This window comes from Ursus americanus, chromosome 2, assembly GCF_024610735.1.
Source record: "Ursus americanus isolate L20-20 chromosome 2, mUrsAme1.1.p, whole genome shotgun sequence".
Lineage (NCBI taxonomy): Eukaryota > Metazoa > Chordata > Mammalia > Carnivora > Ursidae > Ursus > Ursus americanus.
In genome coordinates this window covers 94,516,261-94,543,159 of record NC_142128.1, presented here as the reverse complement: position 1 = coordinate 94,543,159, position 26,899 = coordinate 94,516,261, and the positions used below count along the sequence as shown (strand labels likewise).

The 26,899-nt window shown below is 40.0% G+C and overlaps 2 protein-coding genes across 3 annotated transcripts in view; both read left to right on the top strand.

Annotated features, from left to right (window-relative positions):
• Window positions 1-15,062, top strand: part of FMO2 (flavin containing dimethylaniline monoxygenase 2) — a 30,500-nt gene extending 15,438 nt beyond the window's left edge. For both annotated transcript variants that reach the window (XM_045813784.2, XM_045813776.2), the window contains exons 4-9: window positions 2,678-2,840; window positions 5,356-5,498; window positions 5,835-6,034; window positions 8,143-8,498; window positions 10,559-10,631; window positions 11,793-15,062. In XM_045813784.2, the coding sequence (XP_045669740.2) occupies window positions 2,678-2,840; window positions 5,356-5,498; window positions 5,835-6,034; window positions 8,143-8,498; window positions 10,559-10,631; window positions 11,793-12,144 (1,287 nt within the window). In that variant the 3' untranslated portion in view covers window positions 12,145-15,062. The remainder of the gene's footprint in view (window positions 1-2,677; window positions 2,841-5,355; window positions 5,499-5,834; window positions 6,035-8,142; window positions 8,499-10,558; window positions 10,632-11,792) is intronic.
• An 11,102-nt stretch (window positions 15,063-26,164) lies between these two features.
• The window catches only part of FMO1 (flavin containing dimethylaniline monoxygenase 1), a 33,318-nt gene continuing 32,583 nt past the window's right edge, over window positions 26,165-26,899 (top strand). The window contains exon 1 of the mRNA XM_045813797.2: window positions 26,165-26,250. The gene's annotated coding sequence lies outside the window, so the exon portion shown is untranslated. The remainder of the gene's footprint in view (window positions 26,251-26,899) is intronic.

Sequence of the window (26,899 nt, the reverse complement as noted above, 5' to 3'; positions counted from 1 at the left end):
AAACTAGTAACTGTGCTGAGTTAATAAAACTAAATTATATCTCTGAATAAATAACTGTTAGTGAGATAAATTTATTTTCTTTTTTTAATTTCAACTTAGTCCAGGGGTAGAATTTAGTGATTGATCAGTTGCATGTAACACCCAGTGCTCATTACATCAAGTGCCCTCCTTAATTCCCATCACCCTATTACCCCATATCCCTACCCACCTTCCCTCCAGTAACCTTCAGTTTGTTCCGTATGGTTAAGAGTCTCTTATGGTTTGCCTCCCTCTCTGTTTTTATCTTATTTTATTTTTCCTTCCCTCCCTCAATGTTCATCTGTTTTGTTTCTTAAACTCCACATATGAATGAAATCATATGGTATTTGTCTTTCTCGGACTGATTTATTTCACTTAGCATAATACCCTCTAGTTCCATCCATGTCAGTGCAAAAGGCAAGATTTCATTCTTTTTGATGGCTGAGTAATATTCCATTATATGTACATAACTACATCTTCTTTATCCATTCATCTGTCGATGGACATCTGGGCTCTTTCCACAGTTTGGGTATTGTGGACACTGATGCTATAAACATTGGGGTGCATGTGCTCCTTCAAATCACTATGTTTGTATCCCTTGGGTAAATACCTAGTAGTGCAATTGCTGGGTCATAGGGTAGTTCCATTTTTAACTTTTGAGGAAACTCCATACTGTTTTCCAGAGTGGCTGCACCAGCTTGCATTCCCACCAACAGTGTAAGAGGATTCCCCTTTCTGCACATCCTCTCCAACATCTGTTGTTTCCTGAGTTGTTAATTTTAGCCATTCTGACCCCTGTGAGGTGGTATCTCACTGTGGTTTTGATTTTTATTTCCCTGATGATGAGTGATGTTGAGCATTTTTTCATGTGTCTATTGGTCATTGTGTGTCTTCTTGGAGAAATGTCTGTTCATGTCTTCTGCCCATTTCTTGACTGGAGTTTTTGGGTTTTGGGTGTTGAGTTTGATAAGTTCTTTATAGATTTTGGATACTAGCCCTTTGTGTCATTTGCAAATAACTTCTCCCATTCTATTGGTCACCGTTTAGTTTTGTTGATTACTGCCTTTGCTGTACAAAAGCTTTTTACTCTGATGAAGTCCTAATAGTTCATTTTTGCTTTTGTTTCCCTTGCCTCTGGAGACATGTCTAGCAAGAAATTGCTGCGGCCAAGGTTAAAGAGATTATTGCCTGTGTTCTCCTCTAAGATTTTGATGGATTCCTGTCTCACATGTAGATCTTTCAGTGAACTAATTTTTTTGTAACACTTCTCATTGTCTCAGTAATTTCATTTTTATTCCAGGTTCGTATTATATTAATTTACAAGAGCTGATTGTGGTGGAAATCTATATTTGTAAATGCCATTAAAATGTATCTATTGCACTACATTAGAAAACTATTACCCATTTCCTGGTGGACCCATCCTATGAATAACAAATTTTTTTATACCAGAAGCTTTTATAGTTCTTTGTCCATTTGACTATGAATTTATTTAGCAGCTATATTGCCCTTTTATGGTATGTACTTTTTATTATCTTTTCTTTGAAAGATCAGGTTAAAGTTGCAAGAGAGCTATTTCTCTTATTTATTGTATTACTGCTGTTGGGTTTCCTGTAGGTTAGAGAGGGGTTAGGGACACATTTCCATTATTGGTCTCTAAGTTGGTATAAGTCATAAAGATGTTAGGCTGTAAAAGGCTCTGTTGCATTTCTAATAAACTCCTGAGTGAGTACTGAAAATGTTGGTTCTCAAACCACATTTTGAATAGCAATAATCCATAGTACTTTAGCTAATCTACTACCCTAAACTGCAAATCTGAAATCTTTAATCTCAGCCAAAAATGCCCAGACATTTTATAGTCCTTTGCAAGCTTTATGCTAATAGTCTCTATATAGTTTTTAATTGAAACAGCTTCAAAAATTGCCAGCCCAGCATTTTTTTTAATATCTGAAAATTTAAAAGCATGTATATGGGACTCAAATACTTATAAGCAAGAGAAGTGAGAAAAACTTTGCTTCCACTTGACATTGTCTCTTAAATATCAAAGATGTAAAACCTTTATGGACACTTTTTAAAAAATTCATAGACTTCCAGATAGTGAGCTACATAAAAAAATTAATGAACATAAATTATTTCATCCAAATGAGATCATGAACTATATTGCTAACATGATATACTCTGTTTGAAAAATAATAATATGAACAACTATCATTCGCAGGATGCTGACAATGTGCCAGACATGATGCAAGGTGCTTCCCATGAAATATCTTCTCTAATATAGAGTCTGCACAGAATTGGACACATAAAAGACTCTTAATAAATACTGACTGTGTGATCATTTAAATGATGGACATGTGTTCTATATCTTGCCCAGACTTTGTGTTTCTTTTATGTCTGTCTCTCAAGTCCTTATTCAGTCCTTAAGAGACTGGTTCTCGTGGCTGAGTCTTGCACCAAGTACCATATCCTTGGTAGCTCCCTGCCCAAGAAGAATGAGAAGGGGACACTTAGCAATCTTTGCTTTAAGTGGTTTGAACTGGATTCAAATGGAACCTAAATGGATTCACACATTGTGCTATACCCATTCCCACTCCCAGGGTGCTGTGTGAAGCCTCTGTTATGCCAGAGTAATGTTCAATGATGCCTTCTCTATTTATTCAAGACAACTGTCCTCAGTGTGAAAAAACGCTTGGATTTTTCATCCTCTGGCCAATGGGAGGTTGTTACCGAGAGCAACAACAAGAAGCAAAGTGCTGTCTTTGATGCAGTTATGGTTTGCAGTGGCCATCACATCCTCCCTCACATCCCACTGGAGTCATTTCCAGGTGAGGCCTGCACTGATTCCCAGCTTTTCAGAGAGGGTGTCGTTGGGGAGGAATAATTTTTTCTTACCTTTCAACATTCCTTGGGCTTAGTTTAAGGGTTAAATTGACATGAGACAGATTAATAGGGAAAAAATAAAATGTGGTTATGCATATAGAGACTCCATAAGAATATGAGGTCTACAGGCAGTTGGGCAATTGTGGCTTATGTACCATTCTGAGCTAAAGAGAAGGATGTGGGAGCTGGGGACCATAAGGGGAAGGACAACAATTCACAGGAACATGAAAAAGGACAAATGTTTGGTAAACTGTTTGCTGCTCAGAAACAGTGGGACATAGAGAGGAATGTCTTGAGAGACAGACACCTCACCTAGTTCATATTATACTATAATTATCTTTGGTAACAGCTCCCTTCCTGGAGCAGGTCCTCTATCCAAATTCTATTAGGCAGTTGGGGAGGGAAGTCAAATGTTTTTCTAAGCCTTCTGTTTCTTAAAAATTATTAGCCTAAAATAATCCACATGCCAAGGAGACACATTTTGAGGTGACAGATTTTGCTCCTCTACAGTGTCCAGGTATTTTATATGGAGGTTGGATTGACAAGCAGAATTAGCTACTGCCATACTGGGCGTAATATTAAGACCTGAATAGAGCTAGAAAGATGAAAGCCTCCACATACCATCTTTGTTTCTATTGGCCTCTTTGGGTCTTCATGACACAAGAACTTTAGCAACTTCCTCCAAAGTCAATAAATCTTCCCCAGAATTTCAGAGAATTTTCACCCAAGTTGGTTCTCTGTTGGAGAGGCCCTTAGAGCCATGTGCCTACCTTGGTCTTTATCTATCCTGCCAAACACTGTGACTTTTTTATGTCCTGTCCTGGGAGACTTTTCCTCAGAGTCGTGCCTTCAGACAGGGTTATTAAGGAGATTCACTGGAAACAAGTGCTCCTACAGGACAGTGATGGGCACAAAGAGAGTGAAGGAGAGGAGTACAGACAATGGAACCCTGCAGCCATCTGTCCTGGTACCTCCCAGGTCCTTCCCTCAGAGAGCGTACTTCCTTCTGAAGGCCCTCAGGGAAACATCTAATACAGTGGTTCATAATCCAGGCTTCACATTCAAACCATCTGTGGAACTTCTAACATCCTTATGACCTCCAAAGTTCAATTAGTATAGGGTAGGCTTAGATCAATTAAGGGTTACTTAAGTGCTTTTAATATGCAGCCAGGCGAGGGGCACCTGGGTGACACAGTTGGTTAAGCCTCTGACTCTTGGTTTCAGCTCAGGTCACGATCTCAGGGTCATGAGTTCGAGCCCCATCCCCACCCCCTGCTCCCCACTGGGGCTCCATGCTCAGTGCAGAGCCTGCTTGAGAATTTTGCTCCCTTTCCCTCTGCCCCTCTCCCAAGCACCACACCCACTCATGCTCTCTCTCAAATAAATAGATCTTTTTAAAAAAAAAATATGCAGCCAAGTGTGAGATCTTCTACCCTTAAAGCATTGATTCTCAAAAAGAATCACCTGAAGGGCTTTTAAAGATTTTCTTTATTTATTTGACAAAGAGACACAGCAAGAGAGGGAACACAGCAAAGGAGTGTGAGAGGAAGAAGCAGGCTTCCCGCCGAGCAGGGAGCCTGATGTGGGGCTCAATCCCAGGACCCTGGGATCATGACCTGAGCCGAAGGCAGACGCTTAAATGCTGAGTCACCCAGACACCCCTGAAGGGCTTTTAAAAACAATTTGCAAGGCTCCACCTCTGGCATTTCCAACTCAGTGGATATAGCATCATTAAGGGGAGGCTTTGCGTTTCCAACAAGTTCCCAGGTTCCAGCTAATAATGCTAGTCAAAGGACCACACTTTGAGAACTAATGATCTAAAGGTTCTTTCAAGAAACCCACCATCCAAGATAGGTATTTAACAAAGTCATATTTTCCTGGGAAAGATACAGAGAGCCTTGTCTTCAAAATGGCTTATCCAGTAAGTTACTGACTTATACTGCAATGTGGAAACCATTCTTCAATTTCTATGTGCCTGGTTTTTAGTTTACTTTAGTTTTTGTTTGCTTTTGCAAAATAAGAATGATAAATATTATCCTAATTATTACACAAACACAATAATAGCACTTCATAATATGTTCAAAGACATATTTATGAGCATATTAAAAGAATACATTTGCTATGTGATATTAAAGTATTACTGTACAGTCCAAAATAAGATAATGGGTAGTCAGAAGTCAGCATCTGACTCTACTCTATTCATCAAAACCATTTGTTTATTCTCTAATAAATACGTAAGCTGCAGCCTCTGAAATCAACTCTTTTGGTCCTGTTCCATATGCATAAGCTAACATCTCTCATATACTTTATGCTTTGAGTTTGCCAGTCGGCCTTGCCATTGTAACTCCTCTAAGAAGTGAGGAGGCAAAACAAATAATTGACTCCAGAAAAGAAAATCTGACAGTGCACTTTTATTGAAATTGACATAATTCATGGACATGTCTCCTCTTCCCCCTGAAGGTATCGAGAGGTTCAAAGGCCAGTATTTCCATAGCCGCCAATACAAGCACCCAGAGGGACTTGAAGGGAAACATATCCTGGTGATTGGACTAGGAAACTCGGCCTCAGATATTGCCGTTGAGCTGAGTAAGAAGGCTGCTCAGGTATGATGCTCTCTACTTATCTTGTACCGTGGAGGAGAGAAAGGAGGAAGGGCATATTGGAAAACCCCAACCATATAACCAAAGCTCCATTAATCATTAATTAGTTGGTTGGTTGATGGGTTGGTTGGTCAGTTGGTTACTACCGTGTGGTTTCATAAAAAATCTGTAAGTCAGGAAGCCAAGGTTTACCTCCCAGCCCTGCCACTAATCATCCATGTCACGCAGACCCAGTCTTTTACTTCTCTGAGCCATACATGTAATATATCAACTACACAGTAGATTCCTTCCAGCAGGGACAATGCTCTGATTTAAACAGCATTCCTTTTTGCTTGCCAGGTATTTATCAGCACCAGACACGGTTCCTGGGTCATGGGCCGTATCTCTGAAGATGGCTATCCCTGGGACATGGTGTTCCATACGCGGTTTAGGTCCATGCTCCGAAATGTCCTGCCACAAGTGATTCGAAAATGGATGATGGAACAGCAGATGAACCAGTGGTTCAACCACGAAAATTATGGCCTTGAGCCTCAAAACAAGTAGAGTTATTTTGCTTTTTAATGGTATATTCATTGGTAAGCACGGTTGTCAGAGGCACCTCTTTATAAAGAGTCAAATTGCTAATGTGGTATTTCAAACTACAGCCTAAGAGTATGAGTATCATAGACACCCTGGCATTGAATTCCAAATTTGTTCTCTATACCTTTGAAAAAGTAAATACTTAAGAAGATGAAGTAGAGATATTATGAACTTTTTTATGGCTGAGTAATATTCCATTGTGTATATACACCACCTCTTTTGTATCCATCCATCAATGGAAAATTAGGTTGCTTCCATAGTTTGACTATTGTAAATAATGCTGCAATGAACATGGGGGTGCATATGTCTTTTCAAATACCCAGTAGTGGAACTAATGGGTCATATAATTCTATTTTTAATTTTTTGAGGAACCTGCACATTGTTTCCCACAGTGGCTGACCAATTTGCATTCCCACAAGCAGGGCATTAGGGTTCCTTTTTCTCCACATCCTCACCAACAATTGTTATTTCTTATGTTTTGGCTTTAGCCATTCTGACAGGTGTAAAATGGATAGCTCATTGTGCATTTAATTTGTCTTTCCCTGATGATTAATGATGTTAAGCATCTTTTCATGTGTCTGTTGGCCATCTATAAGCTTTTCTTTGGAAAAAAAACATCTCTTCAGGTCTTCTGCCCATTTTTAATTGGATTATTCAGTCATTAAAAGAATGAAATCTTCTCATCTGCAAAAACATGAATGGACCTAGAGGGGATAATGCTAGGTGAAATAAGTCAGTCAGAAAAAGACAAATACCATATGATTTGACTCATGTGTGGAACTTAAAACACAAAAGAAACAAAAAAAACAGATTCTTGAATACAGAGAACAAACTGGTAGTTCCAGAGAGGAGATGAGTGGGGGGATAGATGTAATAGACAAAAGGAATTAAGAGTACACTTATCTTGATGAGCACTGAGAAATGCATAGAATTCTTGAATCATTACATAATACATTTGAAACTAATATAACACTGTATGTTAATTATACATGAATAAAAAATAAATTAAAAAAAATATTATGAGCTGCTCTAGAAAACAGAATTAGAATCATGGGAAGAATTTCTTAATGCCCAAAGCTGTCCAGTATTGGAAAAGGCTGCTTTAAGAGATCGTGGCCTTCCTTTCAGAGGGGTGTGGTGGGAAATGTGTCCCAAATTCTCCATGTGATAACTCATGCTTTGCTAATTCTGTACACCATAAGGTTTCTTCCCATGAGCAGCTTTCGAGAACATACTCACCATCTCTTTGCCAAAAAATAAATCTCTACTGAGCTCAAAGTTATATATCACTGATCTTATAAACACAAGCAAACAGTATGAATGTTTATTTTTCTTTAGTTGATAATAGGCTCCTTCCCTTTAAAAAAAGTACAGAAACAGAAGAACTTTCAACAAATGCCATGTGACTGCTCAGTTCTGAGATCTGATACATGTGGCATGTATTGTCTAATTTTAAAAAAAAAAAACATGGTTCTCTAATCTACAAAAAGGGAAACTCGAGAAATACAACCCGACTTTATCACTTTATCACTTTATCATACAGAGACTCCATGGATATTTGGGATCAACAAATATCCCCAGACTTCATTTTATACATTAGTTTTTGTGCTGATCTCTTAATAAAAGTTTCAAAACTAGAGGGGATTTAACAAAATTTTCCTTTCTTACTTATGATCAGAGAGAGATTAAATAGACCAGCAAGATAATTAAAGGTAGATATCATAAAACAATATCAAGACATCGATGGGGTAACAATGACTGGAATATTCAGGGGTTGACCATAGGCACTGGTATGTTGTTTAAGCCCTTGGGGATGCCTCCTTTTCTGAAATGTCTTTTACCCACATCACCTACAGGTTTCTCTACTTTGTTGAGGGGAGAGATTTGTGACATGAGAATGAAGTCAAGTAGTAAGGTTTAGGGTAGGCCGACTAGTCAAGTTAGGAAGTTTGATGGATATTTGAGAAACCTTTTTATTCGAAGAGCCAGCCCCATAAAATATCAATATGAGAGTTTCAAGACTCATCATTAAATATTCCTTCTAAGTGTTTTCTTCCTGGTGTTTCAGATATCTTATGAAAGAGCCTGTACTAAATGATGATCTTCCAAGTCGTATACTCTACGGAGCCATCAAGGTGAAACCGAGAGTGAAAGAGCTCACAGAAACTTCTGCCATCTTTGAAGACGGAACAGTGGAGGAGAAGATTGATGTCATTGTCTTTGCAACAGGATATACTTTCTCTTTTCCATTTCTTGAAGATTCACTTATTAAAGTAGAGGATAAGATGGTCTCACTGTATAAATACATGTTCCCTCCTCACCTGGAGAAGTCCACTCTGGCGTGCATTGGTCTCATCCAGCCCCTAGGTTCCATTTTCCCAACTGTCGAACTTCAAGCTCGTTGGGCAACCAGGGTTTTCAAAGGTATGTGAGTGGGAAAGTGAGGGGCTGAGGGTTCTATACCTGACGGATTTTGCTCAATAACAAGTTTAGATAAGGAGGTTGCCAGGAAGAAGTTGGCCAACCTTAGGCAGCTCTCACGACATGAACATCTTAAAAAGTTAGTGGAGAATTTGCAAAATAACAAATACAGAGATAAAATAATAATCATAAAGATCTGTAATCATCCCTTTAAAATATTAGAAATTCCAGAGAATTTCAATTTTCATAAAGCTAAGTACATATTATCCTTTCCTGGAATAGTGAAAGAAAAGTTGAAAAGGAAAAGATCTCTGAGTCCTGGTGTTGCCTATATGATGTTTGTAATTTCGTCTGAATATGTACAAATCCAGAGACCCAGGGCCTCTACATTAACTCCAGATTAGCTCTTAATACAGTAAGAAGCTCAACCTCACAGATCCTTACAAAGTTATAAAGTTACTGAAAGGTTTCTAAGTACCTGTATAACACTTCACATTCCTCAGGAGGCTCTTATCTCCCTGACCCCAGGGCTCAATTCCGCTCAACCAAAACTCACTGAATAGCTAGCCTTCTGCTAGAACCTGGTGGGATGGAGAGCAACTTAAACAGATCATTTCCACATACTAAGATAAATGCTTTGGTAGAGGGATGCATGGAGTGCGTGGGAAGAAGAGAAAGGGTGCTTTGCAGCATGTTGGGGTAAAGGAGGGCATGTGGTCAAGGAAAACTTGCTAGGTGACCAAGTTTCTCAGGTGCAGAAAAGGGAATCACTTGGGCCAAAGCACAGAGGCATGATGAATATGAAAAATTACAAGCTTTTGACATTCCTAGAACATGACAGGTAAGGCAGAGAGGGGTGAGAGATTGTTAAAGAATAAGCTTTCAGAAGAAGGGCCAGGACACAAGAGCCTTGTAAGTCATACTAAAAGGTTTCAATATAAAATGTAGATCAGTTCTTTCCCAATCTAGCCACACATAAAAATCATCTGGATCCTTAGGGACCCTGATTAAGTCTGACCTAAGGATCTAGAATCTCCATTTTAGAAAGCTTTTCAGCCAGAAAACCCAATGAAAGGTCATAAGCAAGGAATAGACATTACCAGACTTACATTTTCAATAGATTATTTCAGCATTAGTGTGGAAGATAGATTTGAAAGGAGAAAAGAATGGGGTCTTTGAGACCAGCGAGAAAGCCACTGCAAGTCTCTGCTGAAACATGATGTAGCTGAGCCAAGTGGAGAAGACAATAGAAATGTGAGAAATCGTTAGGGATAAAATCCACAGGACATAATGATCAGCTGAATGTGGAAAATCAGAGAGAGAGAGAGAGGAACCACAGATGACTTGCAGATCTCTGGCCATGGGAACTGGAGGGACAGCAGGGCTAACAGTAGAGAGAAGACATGTGGAAGAAGATGCAAGTCTGACCAGGAGGGCTTCAATGATGGGCTCCGTTTTGGACTCATTGACTGATATGTCTGATGACTGGCTATATCCAGGGGAAACTGACCATTTCACCATGTCTGAGAACACCCGTACACAGGGATGGAATCACAAGCACACAGTGATAACTCCTGCATCAATCTACCTTCTCTGTCCCCACTGCTCAACTTTACTCCCACCAAGTTTACTTCAACAGCCTCTCTACTGATCTTGCTAGCTTTAGACACACTTTCCTGGAGCCCATTTCCCAAAATTCACCAGCTAGGAGGATCTTTCTAAGAGGTAAATCTGATCTTGCCGCCACCTGCAGAAAACCCTCCCATGGCTTCCCTTCACCTTCAAAATAGAGCTCAAGCCACCTGACATGATTTCTGGCTCTTCAGGCTTGCCTTCCTTCTCCTGCCTCTTCTTCTTCTTACGCGTTCCACCTCAGAGTTCACACTGTAACCTGTGCTCCCCTTAAGGAGCATAAAATTCAACCCACCCAGGAGTTCAACAACACAGCAGCCCTGATTGGCATGACATGGGTAAATGGCCAAGTTTAATGGAAGGAATCTACTACTAGATAAAGCAATGATATTGAATCAAACCCACTACTCAGACTAGCCTTTTATTTCTAGGCTTGTGTACCTTGCCCTCGGAGAGGACTATGGTGGCAGACATTATCAAGAGGAATGAAGAAAGAATAGATCTGTAAGAATGTTTTTTAAATTCTTTACATAAAGCAATGTTTCTCAGGATATAGTGACCTAACTACCCACAAGAACCACCTACCTGTTTCTTAAAAATGCAAATTCCTGGGTCACAACCCAGACCAACTGAATTGGAACCGCAAGATGAAACTGGAAATTTGTATTTTTAGAAAATACAAATGATTCTTATACATACTAGTTTAAGAACCAACTACATGGGGCACCTGGGTGGCTCAGTTGGTTAAGCATCTGCCTTCAGCTCAGGTCATGATTCCCACATCAGGCTCCCTGCTCAGCAAGGAGTCTGCTTCTCCCTCTTTCTCTACCCTTCCCCTTGCTCCTGCTCTCTCTCACTTTCTTTCTCAAATAAATAAATAAAATCTTTAAAAAAAAAAAAAAAGAACCAACTACATAAAGATAGAAATTTAACCAAATCAGGACATTTTTCCTGGACTTAATTTTATTTCAGTTTTGTATGATGTCCGTGTTGGAGTCCTTATCTTCTCAGGCTGCCCACTCTCTGTGGTGAGAGAGGAAATGGGATGGGAGCAGCAGTAGTGACAGTGGCCAGGTGTCTCTGAAAAGTTAGCTGGGGACTGTCCTATCAAAGTAAATTAGAAGGAGTTGGTGTGAAGTGAAAGTAGTTGTATGCTTTGTGATAGGGTAAAGTGGGGTTCAACAGTGATCAAGCACCTTGGAGAGGAGACTTGGGGGCCCGACATCACATGTAGGGGTTGTCTCATGGTCAAATTCTAATTAATCTAACATTTATTGAGTACCTATTATATGCTAGCCAGAGTACCAACTACTTTAATAATTTAACAAGCAAATATTAAGCATCTCCTCTGCGCAAGACACTGAGCTAGGCTTTCATCTGTGTTAGCTCATGACTCTTTGTGGCAATCCTGACTAATTTGTATTTGCCTGGAGAACTGAAGCCACTTACTAAATATCAAATAGTAATCATGGTTATAAACCTTGTCACATTCCTAAAACTTCCATGAATTCGGGGCTATTGATTTTACAGCCTACTCTCAATCTGAGATCTGGGGCTTCTGCGGGGATAAGCTCATACCTTCCACCAGAGATTCACTCAAACCTCACTTACTCACTCACTCATCCCTATTTTGTGCATCTGCCCTTTTTTACTTTCTTCATGAAGGTTTGGAAAGAGCCAGAGCCAGACGCTGCAGTCCAATTACATCGACTACTTGGACGAGCTCGCCTTAGAGATAGGTGCGAAGCCAGACATCCTGTCTCTCTTGCTGAAAGACCCCAAACTGGCTGTGAAGCTCTATTTCGGACCCTGCAACTCCTACCAGTACCGCCTCACTGGGCCCGGGCAGTGGAAGGGAGCCAAGAATGCCATCCTCACCCAGAAACAACGGATACTGAAGCCTTTGAAGACACGGGTACTAAAAGCTTCATCTGATTTCCCAGTTTCCTTCCTGTTGAAAATCCTAGGGCTTCTTGCTCTTGCTGTGGCCCTTTTTTTTCAGCTTCAGTGGTTCTAATCTGTCAGCATAAAGCTTTTGACTTTAGTGTCAGTTCCTCTTAAAAGAAAAAATATGAAATCTAGATTCTATATTTCAGGGTTGAAAGGAACAGAGAGAGGTGGTCGCAGAGAAGAGCAGAATTAGGTCCGTGTAAAAACACCAAAATGGTGTCATGAAATTTCTTTGCCACTCCACCCTTCCCTCAAGTTCTTCAGACTCTCCAAAAGGACAACTAAATAGCACTGGCTAAATAGTGCTGCAGGCCCCACAGAAGAGGGTTGTGTGGAAAAAACAGAAATACACAGAATGACAAGCAAGCCCCATGGTTTAAAACATTGGAAAATGTCAATGGTGGGTAAATATTTAAATGCCTGCACGATGTTCTCAATAGGCTTCTTATCCGGACTGTATTTGGTAACAAAGTTCTCAAGTGTTACGTCATGCTCCATTTGCTTGGCAGGGAATCACTCAAAAATCCTGGAGGAGAAAATGAGAGGCTAGACTCAGAAAGCAATGGCGATGATCAGACAGACTCCTTGGGCCTCGTGGTGAAAGCAAAGCCAATAGGCACATTTCTTACATTTTGACAGAAACACCGTTGTAAAAATAAAAATAAACCTGCAGTAACGGCTATATACACATTCAGTGCTTATCATAGACCAGACATTGTGCTCAGGGCACATCGTACATATAACTTCATTGAAATTTCACAACAAATCTGTGAGATGGATGCAGCTATTCTACCCATTCTACAGATGATGAAACAGAGACTCAGAGCAGTTGGGTAACATACCCAAGACCATACAGCTGGTCTTGTCGTGGAGCCGGGATTGGAACCCAGTTTTGCTGGATTCTGGAACTGTGGATCATAACCTTTCCCCAGAATATCCTTACTTACAAAACCCCCATTGCTGACAAAGTGCTTGCTAACAGTTTATGCTATTTATAATCATATATATGTTGCTTTTGGAGGAACTTAACACAGATGACAGCACTCTTCTTGCAAATATGATCAATTAATTTTATTCATAATATTTAGTGTATAGTCCAGCCAGATCTAAAGAGCATTTGAAGGAATTTACAATGAAAGACACCTATACAAGAATATTTAAGGTAATCATTGACATTTTGAAAAAGCAAGCACTGTGGCACAAGTATATGTCCCAAGTAGATGGAAAGCATTATAATGATTGAGCCTTGTATTTAGCTCTAAACTTAGAGGTAAACGAAGCAAAAAGTGAAACACTATGTAATCTCTGTCATCTGATAAAAGGAAGCATACCAGTTGGTTAGGAGGCACATTTTCTTGGAACTGAAATCCAAAAAAAACATACAAGCAATTCAATGTCAAAAGATATTGAGCAACAGAATAAACATCTGGTTTATTAATCCATTACAGCCATTCTCTCCATGAACTGTGCTTTGGGAGATAAGCTATGCCCTAAGCCCAGACCAAGGCCTATTGAAGAGGGAAAAGGTCAAAGATTAAAGATTTAGGCAAATTTCTCCTCTTACTCTTCCAAAGTCTGTGTGGACACTGATCTTCACTTCGGCCTGGATTTGTCCCTGAAGCACCCAGAGCAATGCAATGGCGATCTCTGTCAGTGGAAGCTTTATTTCTTTAAAGTCCATTGAAATGACACCAGCGTTTAAATGCAATGTATTTTTTTCATTGTTCCTATGAGCGGTTCCCCTTGAAAAAAAATTTAGGATGGTATATATACTTCTTGATTAAAAACTGATTACTTTGCTAATTATTAAAGATTGTTTGCAAAGCATTATATTATTATTAATCATAGTAGAGTTTATCAAGCCTGTATGGCAAGAATAGGTGAACTATTGCCTGCGGGTTAGAGAACATTTTATTGGAACACAGCCACAACACACATTTATGGTCTATGGCTGCCTGCGAGCTATAATGGCAGAGTTGAGTAGTTGCAACAGAAGCAGTATGACTCACAAAGCCTAAAATATTTACTCTCTGACCCTTTACGGAGAAAGTCTACCAATCCCTGCTTTGTAATATCCAAAGCATTGTCCTAATTATTTTTCATAACTTGCTTCCTTCATCATTACCACTACCCTAGGAAGTAACTATGGTCCTTATCCCACTTCTCCAGTGGACTAGATCGGGAAGCAAGTGTCAGATTGATACTGAATCAGTGGGGAAAAGTAGCTCCATTAGGACAGAATTATTATTGAATGTATGACCTTGAAAATCTTCGGAAGAACTTGATCTCTTGAAATCTTTCCAAATATTCTGTTATCTTTTTAAAAACATAAATAGTTCATTTCCAGAGTCTGAGGTTGCCTAAGGAAGTCTCATCCAAGTTTATTCTTCTGCCTCGATACACCCTGAAACAGGAAACTATCCCGGACAAAGCACCTGGGATAGTTGGTTCCAAACGACATCCCACAAGCTACCTGCGTCCGAATACCTCAGGGAGCCTACAGAAGTGCAGATTTTTTAATACAAATACAGTAATAATTCAGACCTGCTGAATGAGAGTCTGTGCTGGAATCTCCAGTCTTGACAAGCTCTCTAGAAGATTCCTCTGCACATTAAATTTAAAAACCATTGGTTTGAGGGGCCTCTAAAAAAGCTGCTTTCAGAGATTGGTCTGTGCCTTTCTCCACTCCTCAGGGCCAAATTCCCCCTTTGGTTCAGCCTCGATGTTTCTTGCTGCAGTTTACAACGTTCTTCTTCTGTAAAGGATGTTAACCGGTTATCACCCTCTTCCCAAGTATCTCCCTGTGAGGTTCCCTTTACTAACCTTTTATAGTAACTACCCTTCTCTCTATGATAGCTACTCAGTTTTTCTTACCAAAAGCTAAATGGGTCCCATTCGCTCTTTGCAGAAAAATTAAGATATTTTAAAAATAAAACTCTTGGACTGCGACACGTAACAAAATTTCTAATAATAAAGGTTTCAAAAGCTTAACCCGGAAAGAATCCAGTGTTCATATTACAGTGAGGATGGTGAAGGAAGGTCCTTCCTTATAATTGGTCCTTCATCCTGGGAGACACTGCTGCTGACACACAGCCCCGGGTGCAGAGCTCTTGGCCATTTCTTGAGGGAGATTGTGTTTGCACAGAACATAACTCACTTTCTTGTCCGGTCTGCCTTATGACCAAATTATGGATCAACGAGGCTTAAAAAAAAAGTCTCCTGGGATTAGATTCTTGTAATCCAGGTCAGATGCCAAAATGAGATTGAACATGCAAGGCTTTATTAAGGAAAATGCCTGTATGAGGGGGAAATAGGGAAAGCGCAGGAAGAGGCCAGAAGAGTTGTCAGAGAGCAGTGCAAGTCCGCCTCTGAATGAAGGAGAGACAGAAGAAGGTTTGGGTAGAAACATCCCGGACAGCTGTGCAGGCCAAGGAAGGTGCAGCAGAGCCACTGGGGAGTCCTCAGGCCATCAAGGAACCCTGACTCTCCCGTGTGATGGGCTTCAGCCTCCCTGCCATACTCAATCTGGCCGGCAGCAGCTCCTGGGAAGGGGACCTGAGCACAAGCACAGCAATGTATCTCGGGCACAACAGCTAAAGCCGCTGGTCAATGATGCAACCTGTGGTTAGCGATCCAAGAAGCACATTCTCAGGCTTGTAACGTCATTTTTGTACTTTTTAACTAATTGAATTACAGGTTTTAAATTAATTTACCTACTTAGTCATCCATTGCTTCCACAGCTAATTCTAAGACAGAGGCGTGCCTTCCCCTCAATCCAAAGCTTCCAGTTCCCTAGAAGCCCAGACCTGACGGTGTTTGAGAAGGCACTGACAAAGAGGTGCTGCGGGGTCTTCTTTTCCCTCTCCTTTTCTCGGAAACTTTCAGCGGCTCCTTATCACCGCCTTTGTCATTGAGGATTCTCCACACTAGCTGTAACCTTCCTTTCCAGCCCTACCTCCTGCCATTTTGCCCCCATACCTGCCCACTGCCTCACCATTCTAAAAAGTGGGGCACTTAGGCTTGCTTCCCGCTACGTACTATGGCCTCCCAGCCCCCAGTGGCTGAGATCCGTCGGTTCCTGCAATGCTAGGTCACAGGGTATTCTCCAGTCCCTCCTCAGTCCCTCCAGCCAAAAGTCCTCTCCTCTGCCTCTCTATTACCAAACCACGTTGTCTTCATTCTGCAATAATGTTTACACTCTTGTCTTTTTGCTGGCACTAACGGCAAAAATGACAGTTTTGTGCCTCGGAGCCACCAAATCCAACTTCTAGAAAATAGAGCTTAAGACACTTTGTCACTCTTCAGGGTCATGCAATAATAGGATTTACACTTTGGAACCAAAGGGTCACTGCAAGTTCCTGGGTCATTTTAGAGATGGAAGAGATAAGCAGAATGCTCCCAGATAAGAAAACTAGGCACCGTTCAGGGCCACATACCCAGTCATGTCCCTGATATTTCTTCCACTAACAAGACAAACCCACCGTGGTAAGAACTGGCTGCTTTTCACCCTTGTGGAGTGGTATCTAAAACATGTTTTCTTACACCTAGCTGTCCATCTATATGTGCTACATATTCTGGAAGAGGGATTTTAATTGCAGCTATTAAAAGGAGTTTTATTGCTAGACATTCCTATACTTTGTGTTGCTGGACAGTAGAAAGTAATTGATGTCAATTTCTCTTGGTGTTGAACTACTTCTAATAACCCAAGTAACCTGGATAAAATAATAAAAAGCCATCACTTACTCATCATTTATTATGTTGTAGATGCTATAAAGAATTCAATTTCGTTTCTTTAATCTTCAAACCCATTTTACGCATCAGGAGATTGAGACTCAGAGAGGTTAAATACCTTCCCAAGTTATGTGGTCTGTAAGTGGGTCCAGCTGGGTTTTCCTGCCACCCCTGCCTCTACATCCTATGCTATGTGACAGTGTATCAGGTAATGAATCGGGGGGGGGGGGGGGCAGCCGTTTTTCAGTGTCTGTCTTATATCCAAGATAAAATTTTAATTTTAATCAATTTTGTTCCTTCTCTACACACCAAAAATAGAACTGATTCCCAGGAACTAAAAACTACAAGTCATCAAAGAAGATTCACAAATGCTCGTAATATGTCTAATAAGATGATATAAAAGTGTATTAATGTCTGTATTAATAAATATTATATTAATTTAGGTAATAAAGTATCTAAATAAGAATAGAAACTGCATTTGTTTAAAAAATAGATATATCTTCACAAGTGTCTGGGGAAAAAGAGAGACTTCAGATTAGGGCAGAATGGGGTTCTTCAGGAGAAAAGAGAAATGTTCAAGTTACTTAAAAGGGGACTGAAGGAAGGAAAAAAAGAACAAGATGCTTGGGTGACTTAGTCAGTTAAGCATGGGCCTCTTGATTTTGGCTCAGGTCATGATCTCAGGATCATGAGATCAAGCCTCAAATCAAGGTCCACATTCAGCAGGGAGTCTGCTTGAAGTTCTTTGTCTCCCTCTCCTTCTGCCTCTCTTCACTCTCTCTCTAAAATAAATAAATAAATAAATAAAATATTTTTTAAAAATTTATGAGATGCAATTTTTTTAAAAAAATAAGAAAGAAACAGGGGTACCTGGGTGGCTCAGTTGGTTAAGCATCGGCCTTCAGCTCAGGTCATGATCTCAAGGTCCTGGGATCGAGTCCCGCATCGGGCTCCCTGCTCAGTGGGGAGCCTACTTCTCCCTCTCCCTCTGCCCCTCCTCCTGCTTGTGCTCCCTCCCCCTCTCTCTCTCTCTCAAATAAAAAAATTTTTTAAAAGAAAGAAAGAAAGAAAGAAAGAAAGAAAGAAAGAAAGAAAGAAAATAAGAACAAAAGGGAAGAATAGAGCCAACAAGATAGCAGAATGTGACGGGAGCAATGCAACCTCTCCCTGTGACTCCCTTAAGTTTCAGTAAAGTTATTAAACACAACAATATCTGGTGGAGGTGCACTTTTTATGGAATACAGAAGGACCTAAGCTCTGTACTTATGTTGGGATAGGGCAAAACATTAACAGCGTGGTCAGGGTTGATGCAGACAGAGAAGGCAGGGAAGAAGCAGAAGTCTGGGGAGGATCACGACATTGGGACCATGTGCCTAGGAATAGGGTGACCCCCGTCTGCTATGCAAATTACATATATTATACTTCAGATAAGTTCTCAGGTTGCCTAAGCCTTAGAACTATTTTGTGTAAATACAAAAGACCTGCTTGGAGTCCTTACTCCCACAACACTCATAACATTGTGGACAAAACTGGATATTCCCCTCAAGCAAAGAGATCACTAAACCAGCCCTGCAAAAAAATATTAAGAGGGATCCTGTAAGCGAAGACAGAGCCCAAAAGTAACATAGACCAGAAAGGAACAGAGACAATCTACAGAAACAGTGACTTTACAGATAATACAATGGCACTAAATTCATATCTTTCAGTAGTTAATCTGAATGTAAATGGGCTAAATGCCCCAATCCAAAGAAACAGGATATCAGATTGGATAAAAAAGCAAGACCCATTGATATGCTGAGACTCATTTTAGACCCAAAGACACCTCCTGATTGAAAATGAGGGGGTGGAAAATAATGTATCATGCTAATGTACATCAAAAGAAAGCTGGGGTGGCAATCCTTATATCAGACAAATTAGATTTTAAAACAAACTATGATAAAAGATGAGGGAGGACACTATATCATAATTAAAGAGTCTATCCAACAAGATCTAACAACTTAAACATTTATGCCCCTGACATGGGAGCAGCCAATTATATAAACCAAATAATAACAAAATTAAAGAAACACATCAATAATAATACAATAATAGCAAGGGACTTTAATATCCCCCTCACTGTAATGGACAGATCATCTAAGCAGAAGATCAACAAGAAAACAAGGGCTTTGAATGATATACTGGACCGGATGGACTTCACAGATATATTCAGAGCATTCCATCCTAAAGCAACAAAATACACATTCTTCTTGAGTGCACATGGAACATTCTCCAGAATAGCTCACATACTGGGTCACGAATCAGATCTCAACTGGTACTAAAAGATTGAGATCATTCCCTGCATATTTTCAGACTGCAATGCTTTGAAACTCGAATTCAATCACAAGAGGAAATATGGAAAAAGCTCAAATACATGGAGGCTAAAGAGTATCCTACTAAAGAATGAATGGGTCAACCAGGAAATTAAAGAAGAATTTTTAAAATTCATGGAAACAAATGAATATAAAAACACAACAGTTCAAAATCTTTAGGATATAGAAAAGGCCGTCCCAAGAGGGAAGAGTATAGCAGTACAAGCGTTTCTCAAGAAACAAGAAAGACCTCAAATACACAACCTAAATTAAACCTAGAGGAGCTGGAGAAAGAATAGCAAATAAAGCCTAAACCTAGCAGGAGAAGAGAAACAATAAAGGAGGTTAGAGCAGAAATCAATGAAATAGAAACCAAAGAACAGAACAGATCAACAAAACTAGGAGCTGGTTCTTTGACAGAATGAATAAGATTGATAAACCCCCGGGGCACCTGGGTGGCTCAGTCAATTAAGCGTCTGCCTCCAGCTCAGATCATGATCCCGGGGTCCTGCTCAGTGGGGAGTCTGCTTCCCTCTTTCCCTCTGCCTCTCCTCCTTGCTCATGCTCTCTCTCTCTCAAATACATAAATAAAATTAAAAAAAAAAGATTGATAAACCCCTGGCCAGGCTTATCGAAAAGAAAAGAGAAAGGACCCAAATAAATAAAAGCATGAATGAAAGAGGAGCGATCACAACCAAGAAATACAAGCAATTATAAGAACAAATTATGAGCAACTATATGCCAAAAAATTAGGCAATCTGGAAGAAATAGATGCATTCCTAGAGATGTAAAAACTACCAAAACTGAAACAGAAAGAAATAGAAAACCTGAACAGATCCATAACCAACAAGAAAACTGAAGCAGTAATCAAAAATTTTCCAGCGCACCTGGGTGGCTCAGTCAGTTAAGCATCTGGGATCGAGTCCCACTTCGGGCTCCCTGCTCAGTGGGGAGTCTGGTTCTCCCTCTCTCCCTGCCCCCTGTTTGTGATCTCTCTCTCTTTCACTCTATCTCTTTCAAATAAATAAATAAAATCTTAAAAAAAAAAAATCCCAACAAATAGGAGTCCAGTGCTGGATGACTTCCCAGGGGAATTCTACCAAACATTTAAAGAAGAATTAATATCTATTCTTCTGAAGCTGTTTCAAAAAATAGAAATGTAAGGAAATTTTCCAAACTCTTTCTGAGGCCAGCATTACCTTGATCCCAAAACCAGACAAAGACCCCACCAAAAATTAGAATTACAGACCAATATCCCTGATGAACATGGATGCAAAACTCTCACCAAGATACTAGCCAATAGGATCCAATAGTACATTACAAGGATTATTCACCATGACCAAGTGGGATTTATTCCTGGGCTGCAAGGGTGGTTCAATATCCACAAATCAATCAGTGTGATACACTGCATTAATAAAAGGAAGGACAAGAACCACAGGATCCTCCCAATAGATGCAGAAAAAGCATTTAACACAATACAGCATCCTTTCTTGATTAAAACATTTCATAGTGTAGGGATAGAAGGAACATCTCATATCATAAAAGCCATATATGAAAAGCCCACAGCAAATACCATTCTCAATGGGGAAAAATTGAGAGCTGTTCCCCTGAGATTAGGAACATGGTGGGGATGTCCACTCTCACCACCGTTGTTCAACATAGTACTGGAAGTCCTAGCCTCAGCAATCAGACAATAATAAGAAATAAAAGGCATTCAAACTGGCACAAAGAAGTCAAATTTTCATTCTTCACAGACAACATGATACTCTATGTAGAAAACCCAAAAGACCCCCCCCCCCAGAATTGCTAGAACTCATACAGGAATTCAGCAAAGTGTCAGGATATAAAATCAATGCACAGAAAGCAGTTGCATTTCTATACACTAACAATGAGACAGAAGAAAGAGAGATTAAGGAGTCGATCCCATTTACAATTGCACCAAAAACCATAAGATACCTAGGAATAAACCTAACCAAAGAGGCAAAGGACTTGTACTCAGAAAACTATAGAACACTCATGAAAGAAATTGAGGAAAACACAAAGAAATGGAAAAACATTCCCTGTTCATGGATTGGAAGAAAAATATTGTTAAAATATCTGTGCTACACAGAGCAATCTACACATTCAAATCAATCCCTATCAACATACCATCAATTTTTTTCACAGAGCTGGAACAAATAATCCTAAAATTTGTATGGAACCAGAAAAGACTCCGAATAGCCAAAGGACTGTTGAAAAAGAAAAACAAAGCTGGTAGCATCACAATGCCAGACTTCAAGCTATATTACAAAGCTATAATCGTGAAGACAGTATGGCACCGGCACAAAAACAGACACATAGATCAATGGAACAGAATAGAGAGCCCAGATACGGACCCTCAACTCTATGGTCAACTAATCTTCGTCAGAGCAGGAAAGAACATCCAATGGAAAAAAGACAGTCTCTTCAACAAATGGTGTTGGGAAAACTGGACAGCTACATGCAGAAGAATGAAACTGGATCATTTCCTCACACCAGACACAAAAATAGACTTAAAATGGATGAAAGACCTACAGGTGAGACAGGAATCCATCAAAATCCTGGAGGAGAACACAGGCAGCAATGTCTGTGACCTAAGCTGCAGCAACTTCTTGCTAGACACGTCTCCAAAGGAAAGGGAAACAACAGCAAAAATGAACTATTGGGACTTCGTCAAGATAAAAAGCTTTTGCACAGCAAAGGAAACAGTCAACAAAATCAAAAGACAACTGACAAAATGGGAGAAGATATTTGCAAATCTCTTGTCAGATACCTTTATCTAGTACCCAAAATCTATAAAGAACTTATCAAACTCAACACCCAAAGAACAAATAATCCAATCAAGAAATGGGCAAAAAAAATGAACAGACATTTCTGCAAAGAAGACATACAAATGACCAACAGACACATGAAAAAATGTTCAACATCACTCCACATCAGGGATACATGAATTAAAAACACAATGAGATACCACTTCACACTGGTCAGAATGGCTAAAATTAGCCACTCAGGAAACAACAGATGTTGGCAAGGATGTGGAGAAAGTGGAACCCTCTTACACTGGTGGTGGGAATCCAAGCTGCTGCAGCCATTCTGGAAAACAGTATGGAGGTTCCTCAAAAATTTGAAAACCGAACTACCCCATGACCCAGCAATTGCACTACTAGATATTTACCCCAAAGATACAAATGTAGTGATCCCAAGGGGCACCTCCACACCAGTGTTTATAGCAGCAATGTCCACAATAGCCAAACTATGGAAAGAGCCTAGATGTGCATTGACAGATAAATAGATAAAGAAGATGTGGTCCATATACACAACAGAATACTACTCAGCCATCAAAAAATGGAATCTTGCCATTTGCACCAACATGGATGGAACTACAAGGTATTATGCTAAGCAAAATAAGTCAATCAGAGAAAGACAATTAGCATATGATTTCACTCATATGTGGAATTTAAGAAACAAAACAGAGGATCATAGGGGAAGAGAGGAAAAAATAAAACAAGATGAAATCAGAGAAGGAAACAAACCACAAGAGACTCTTAATCATAGGAAACAAACTGAGGGTTGGCTGGAGGGAAGGGGGTTAAGGGAATGGGGTAACTGGGTGATGGACATTAAGGAGGGCACAAGATGTAATGAGCACTGGGTGTTATATAAGACTGATCAATCCCTGACCTCTGCCTCTGAAACTAATAATACATTATATGTTAATTAATTGAATTTAAATTAAAAAATTAAAATTAAAAATAATAAAAATAAAAAATAAAGTACCTTGTAGGCTCTTAGTCCAACTATAATTCCATCTCCCATCAATATACATTATTTTTAATCCTATTAATAAGGTTAAATATTATTAAGATTAAATATATTTTATGTAGTTTGAACTTTTTCTTGTGTTTTTACATATTCCACAAAAATTCTACCAATACATTGTTGATAAATAACTAAATTTTTTCACAGAACAAAGCCATGATTAAAAATATCTACTACTGCTTCCCTAAAAATATACTTTTGAAATAAGAAAAAATTGGTTTTGGTTAAAATTTGTAAGTGACTGGCCCTTAAAATGAAATAAACATGAGTTTCTGCCCTTTCTCAAAAAAAAAAAAAAAAAAGAACACCAATCAATCAATCAATCACCAATCACAATCACTTTGTTTTTTAGAGAGAGATAGAAAAAAATTGCACAAGGTAGGTCTAATTTCAACTGGGACTAAAACTAAGTAAATTCTCGCTTTCAACTCTGAGATTCTCTAGTTCTGGCTACACGTCAGAGCAGGGTGGAAGAAGGAAGGGAGGGGAGACTTCAGAAGATGATTTAGAAATACAGTGAAGGAGCCAGAAAGATCCTCCTAGCGCATCCATCCATAGAAGCGAGGTATGGTGCACCTACCACCAACCCCAAATCTCAAAACCTTGAAATAAAACAAAGATGCTTTCTCTTTTGTGTTATGTATCCACTGGGGGCTAGGCTCTGCTCATCAGTCCCTCAGGCATCCAGGCTAATGGAACAGCGCTGCTGGAAGTAGCTGTTGCCACACTGAAGACAAAGAAAGCTCTCTGGGGTCTCATACTGGCGATTCATTGCCCTGAGCCCAGAAAGGACATTTGTTACCTTGGCTCACGGTTCACTGACCAGAGTTAGTCACATGTTCCCAGTCAAACACCAACAGAACAAGAAGTTCAATCCCCGTGCGCCTGGAAGGCAGAAAGTCCGAAATATTTTCTAAAGTGCATTATTGTCTACTAATTTGGCTTCTGAGGGTATAGGTCCACTTCAAAAAGGGTCCTGGATAGCTTTCCCCATCCCACGGCCTCAATGAGAGCTGATTTACAATAAGCACTAAAAAGGGCAGAAAAAAGTGCCACTGAAAGCAAGTCTTCCCGGTTATAATTACTACAAGTCTCCCCGGTTATAATTACTACAAGTCTCTTGCTAATTATGGAAAATGAGATGATCTGATAAATCATCATGTTTATGCTCAACCAATATTTTAAGTTCTTCGTTTCTACTAAAGTTAGCAACATGCCTGGTCAGGCCCAGTGACCTACTGGGTGTGTACCAAAGTTGCATGTACATATCAAGGTAAGTGCCAGAGTACTGGGGTTCCAGACACTAATTGTGGCCCCAGCTCTCAAGGTGCCCCCGACTCGATGTCAAAGATATTTTGGTTTTTAAAAACATGATTGAACTCACAATAGTTTTGAAGACTTATTTTCTGGGTAAAAACTAAGCTTTGAAATCATCCAAATATCATCATCTTCATAGCTGCAGGAAGAGGCAGCTGAACTCAACACAGCGAACGATGCTGTCTCCATGCCAAGTCTTTAATTAGCCGGAAATAAGGTGAAGGGTACACCTAATGAGCAAGCAACAGACTCGGTAATACAAGACCCTCTGGATACAGTTTAAGGGTGTGGTTCTACTATAATGAAATCAAGAAAAAGAGATTTATTCTTCTAGACAACCCCCCCCCCCCCCGCTTCAGTCAGCCTAATCTATCCTGGAGTTTACTGTCTGTGCCTGTGGAAGTCATTTTAATACTACGATTCAATAATCAAGACACCTTATCTGGCCTAATGATCTCACCATCACCGTCATCATAGCTGTAAGCGGCGTTCACTATGTATAAGACTCTGCATGGCTTCTCTCTTCTAATCCCCACCACAACTGTCTGAGCTGGGTATTATCGTATTTATTTTAATTAAGGAACTGAAACTTCACATAATTTTCCCAAGATTACTGATAACAACTGGTAAAGACAAGAGTTGAACGCAGGACTTGTGACTCCAAAGGTCATGATCTGCCCATGTATTTGTTACATTTCCAAATGCCTGGGCACTTAAAAAAGGTTTTTAAAGATGAATTTGACAATGTGGGTGATGTGTGGTTTAAAAGTAACAATTCTCTCTAAATGTGAAATAGACCAAACCCTTAAAAGTAAATCTTCAGTGTAGCAGCTGCTGACATGATTGTCTTCTTTTATTTTCTTCCTTCAAAGAGTGAAATTGATGAACAATGAAGATGCTCTGTGAGTCCTTAAATTAGTTTCTATTTTTCAAGGAGAAGTGTGGGTCTAAAGGGCATATCACCTGATGTGAAATGTTGGGCTCCGGGAGCAAATGGTCAAGAAAGAATTCTTGAGACATCTTCTGTGCAAAAAAGGTGGTTTTAGTAAAGCATGGGGACAGGACCCAAGGGCAGAAAGAGGATGATTGTTAACATATATCTTGAGGGGTAGAGATAAAGGAAATTTCCAAAGGAATTTTTTTTAAGTAGGCTCCACGCCCAGTGTGGAGCCCAATGTGGGGCTTGAACTCTTGACCTAAACTGAGATCGACAGTTGGGACACTTAACAGACTGAGCCCCCCAGGCGCCCCCAGAGGGATTTTTTTATATGTTAAAGACTTAGAGGATCCTGGAGTTCAGTCTAATGTCAAGCTAAGGTACTTTTGCCTCTAGCAAATATTAAGATGAGGCAATTGAGAGCCTGTCTCAAGCACTTGCCAATGGGCTGTAAATTGTAAGGAGATTTAATTTCCCTACATTTCTTTTACCTTTGTTCTCCACAGCATCACCCACCATGCAATATTTCTCTTAGCATTTCACTATTACCATTAATCAAGTTAAAATGTAAACAATGACTAACCTTAGGTCCCAAATTCTGCATAACATTCCTTATCTCTTAGACCCAGCTCATCCCGTGTGCTGGGGACTCCCAGGCCAACACTGGCTCCGACCATCCATTTCAATTTCCACTAGCTCCAGAGTCCAAATTGTGATGGGTGTTGTCGGAATTTCAAGTACATGAAGTAAGTACGTAAAGTAAGTGACCAGATACAATCTCTGATTTCTTTGAGTCAGGGAGGTGGGGCCCAGACTTTTCCTGTTGTGTTATTGTGCTTCAGGATGGAATGCCCTCGGCAGAATGTCGCCTGCTCAGTCTGTGACCCGGGAGGAACTATAAAGCCACTCCCTGCCCCCCCCCCCAGTACAGAGAGTGTTAAAAGCCTGAGTACTTGCAAAGGGACCGTAAAGTCGCGTATTCGCAAGTCTTCGGCATACACTGGTAAGTACGCTGCTGGTAGATTATTAAGCAATGAATCAAAAGGGAAAACTTGGATTCCTAATGAAAAGAGAAATCAGCAATTTTTTGTAAGTGCTTCCATTAATATAATACCTTCTAACGTGGTATCAGACATGGTTTGGGGGTTTGTCTTTGGCCAAGTTGGGAAAGAGAGATAACCAACCCCCCTTTAGAATCTAATTTATGTTGATGTGCTGTCCTTCTTCCTGTGGTTCAAAGTGCTCCATTCTATGCACTATGACAAAGTTTCTTGAGTTTCTATTGTCAGATCTCTTTCATTAATGCCACTCCCAGCTGAATTCACTATACATTTCAAAGGTTTTGGAAATCTTTTATAGAAAACTAGTCTAATGTCGTCTGATTTACAGGTGGAGAAACTAAGTCTCGGTCCTTTATTATTTCTTAGTTTCTCCTCCAGCCTAGGAAACATCTATGGCCTTGTAACTGGCTAGATAAATTTAAATCCTAGCAGAATTTTTCTTATGTGGTTAGGAACTGGCTTGAGGAGGCAGGGAACGGCTGCTGGGAGATAGGAATCACAGAGCATGGCCCTGCTCTGACCTGAGTTTCTTTCTAATTTGTGCTCATTTGTTCTCAGGGGCTAAGTAGCCACCCTCACGCACCTCCGATT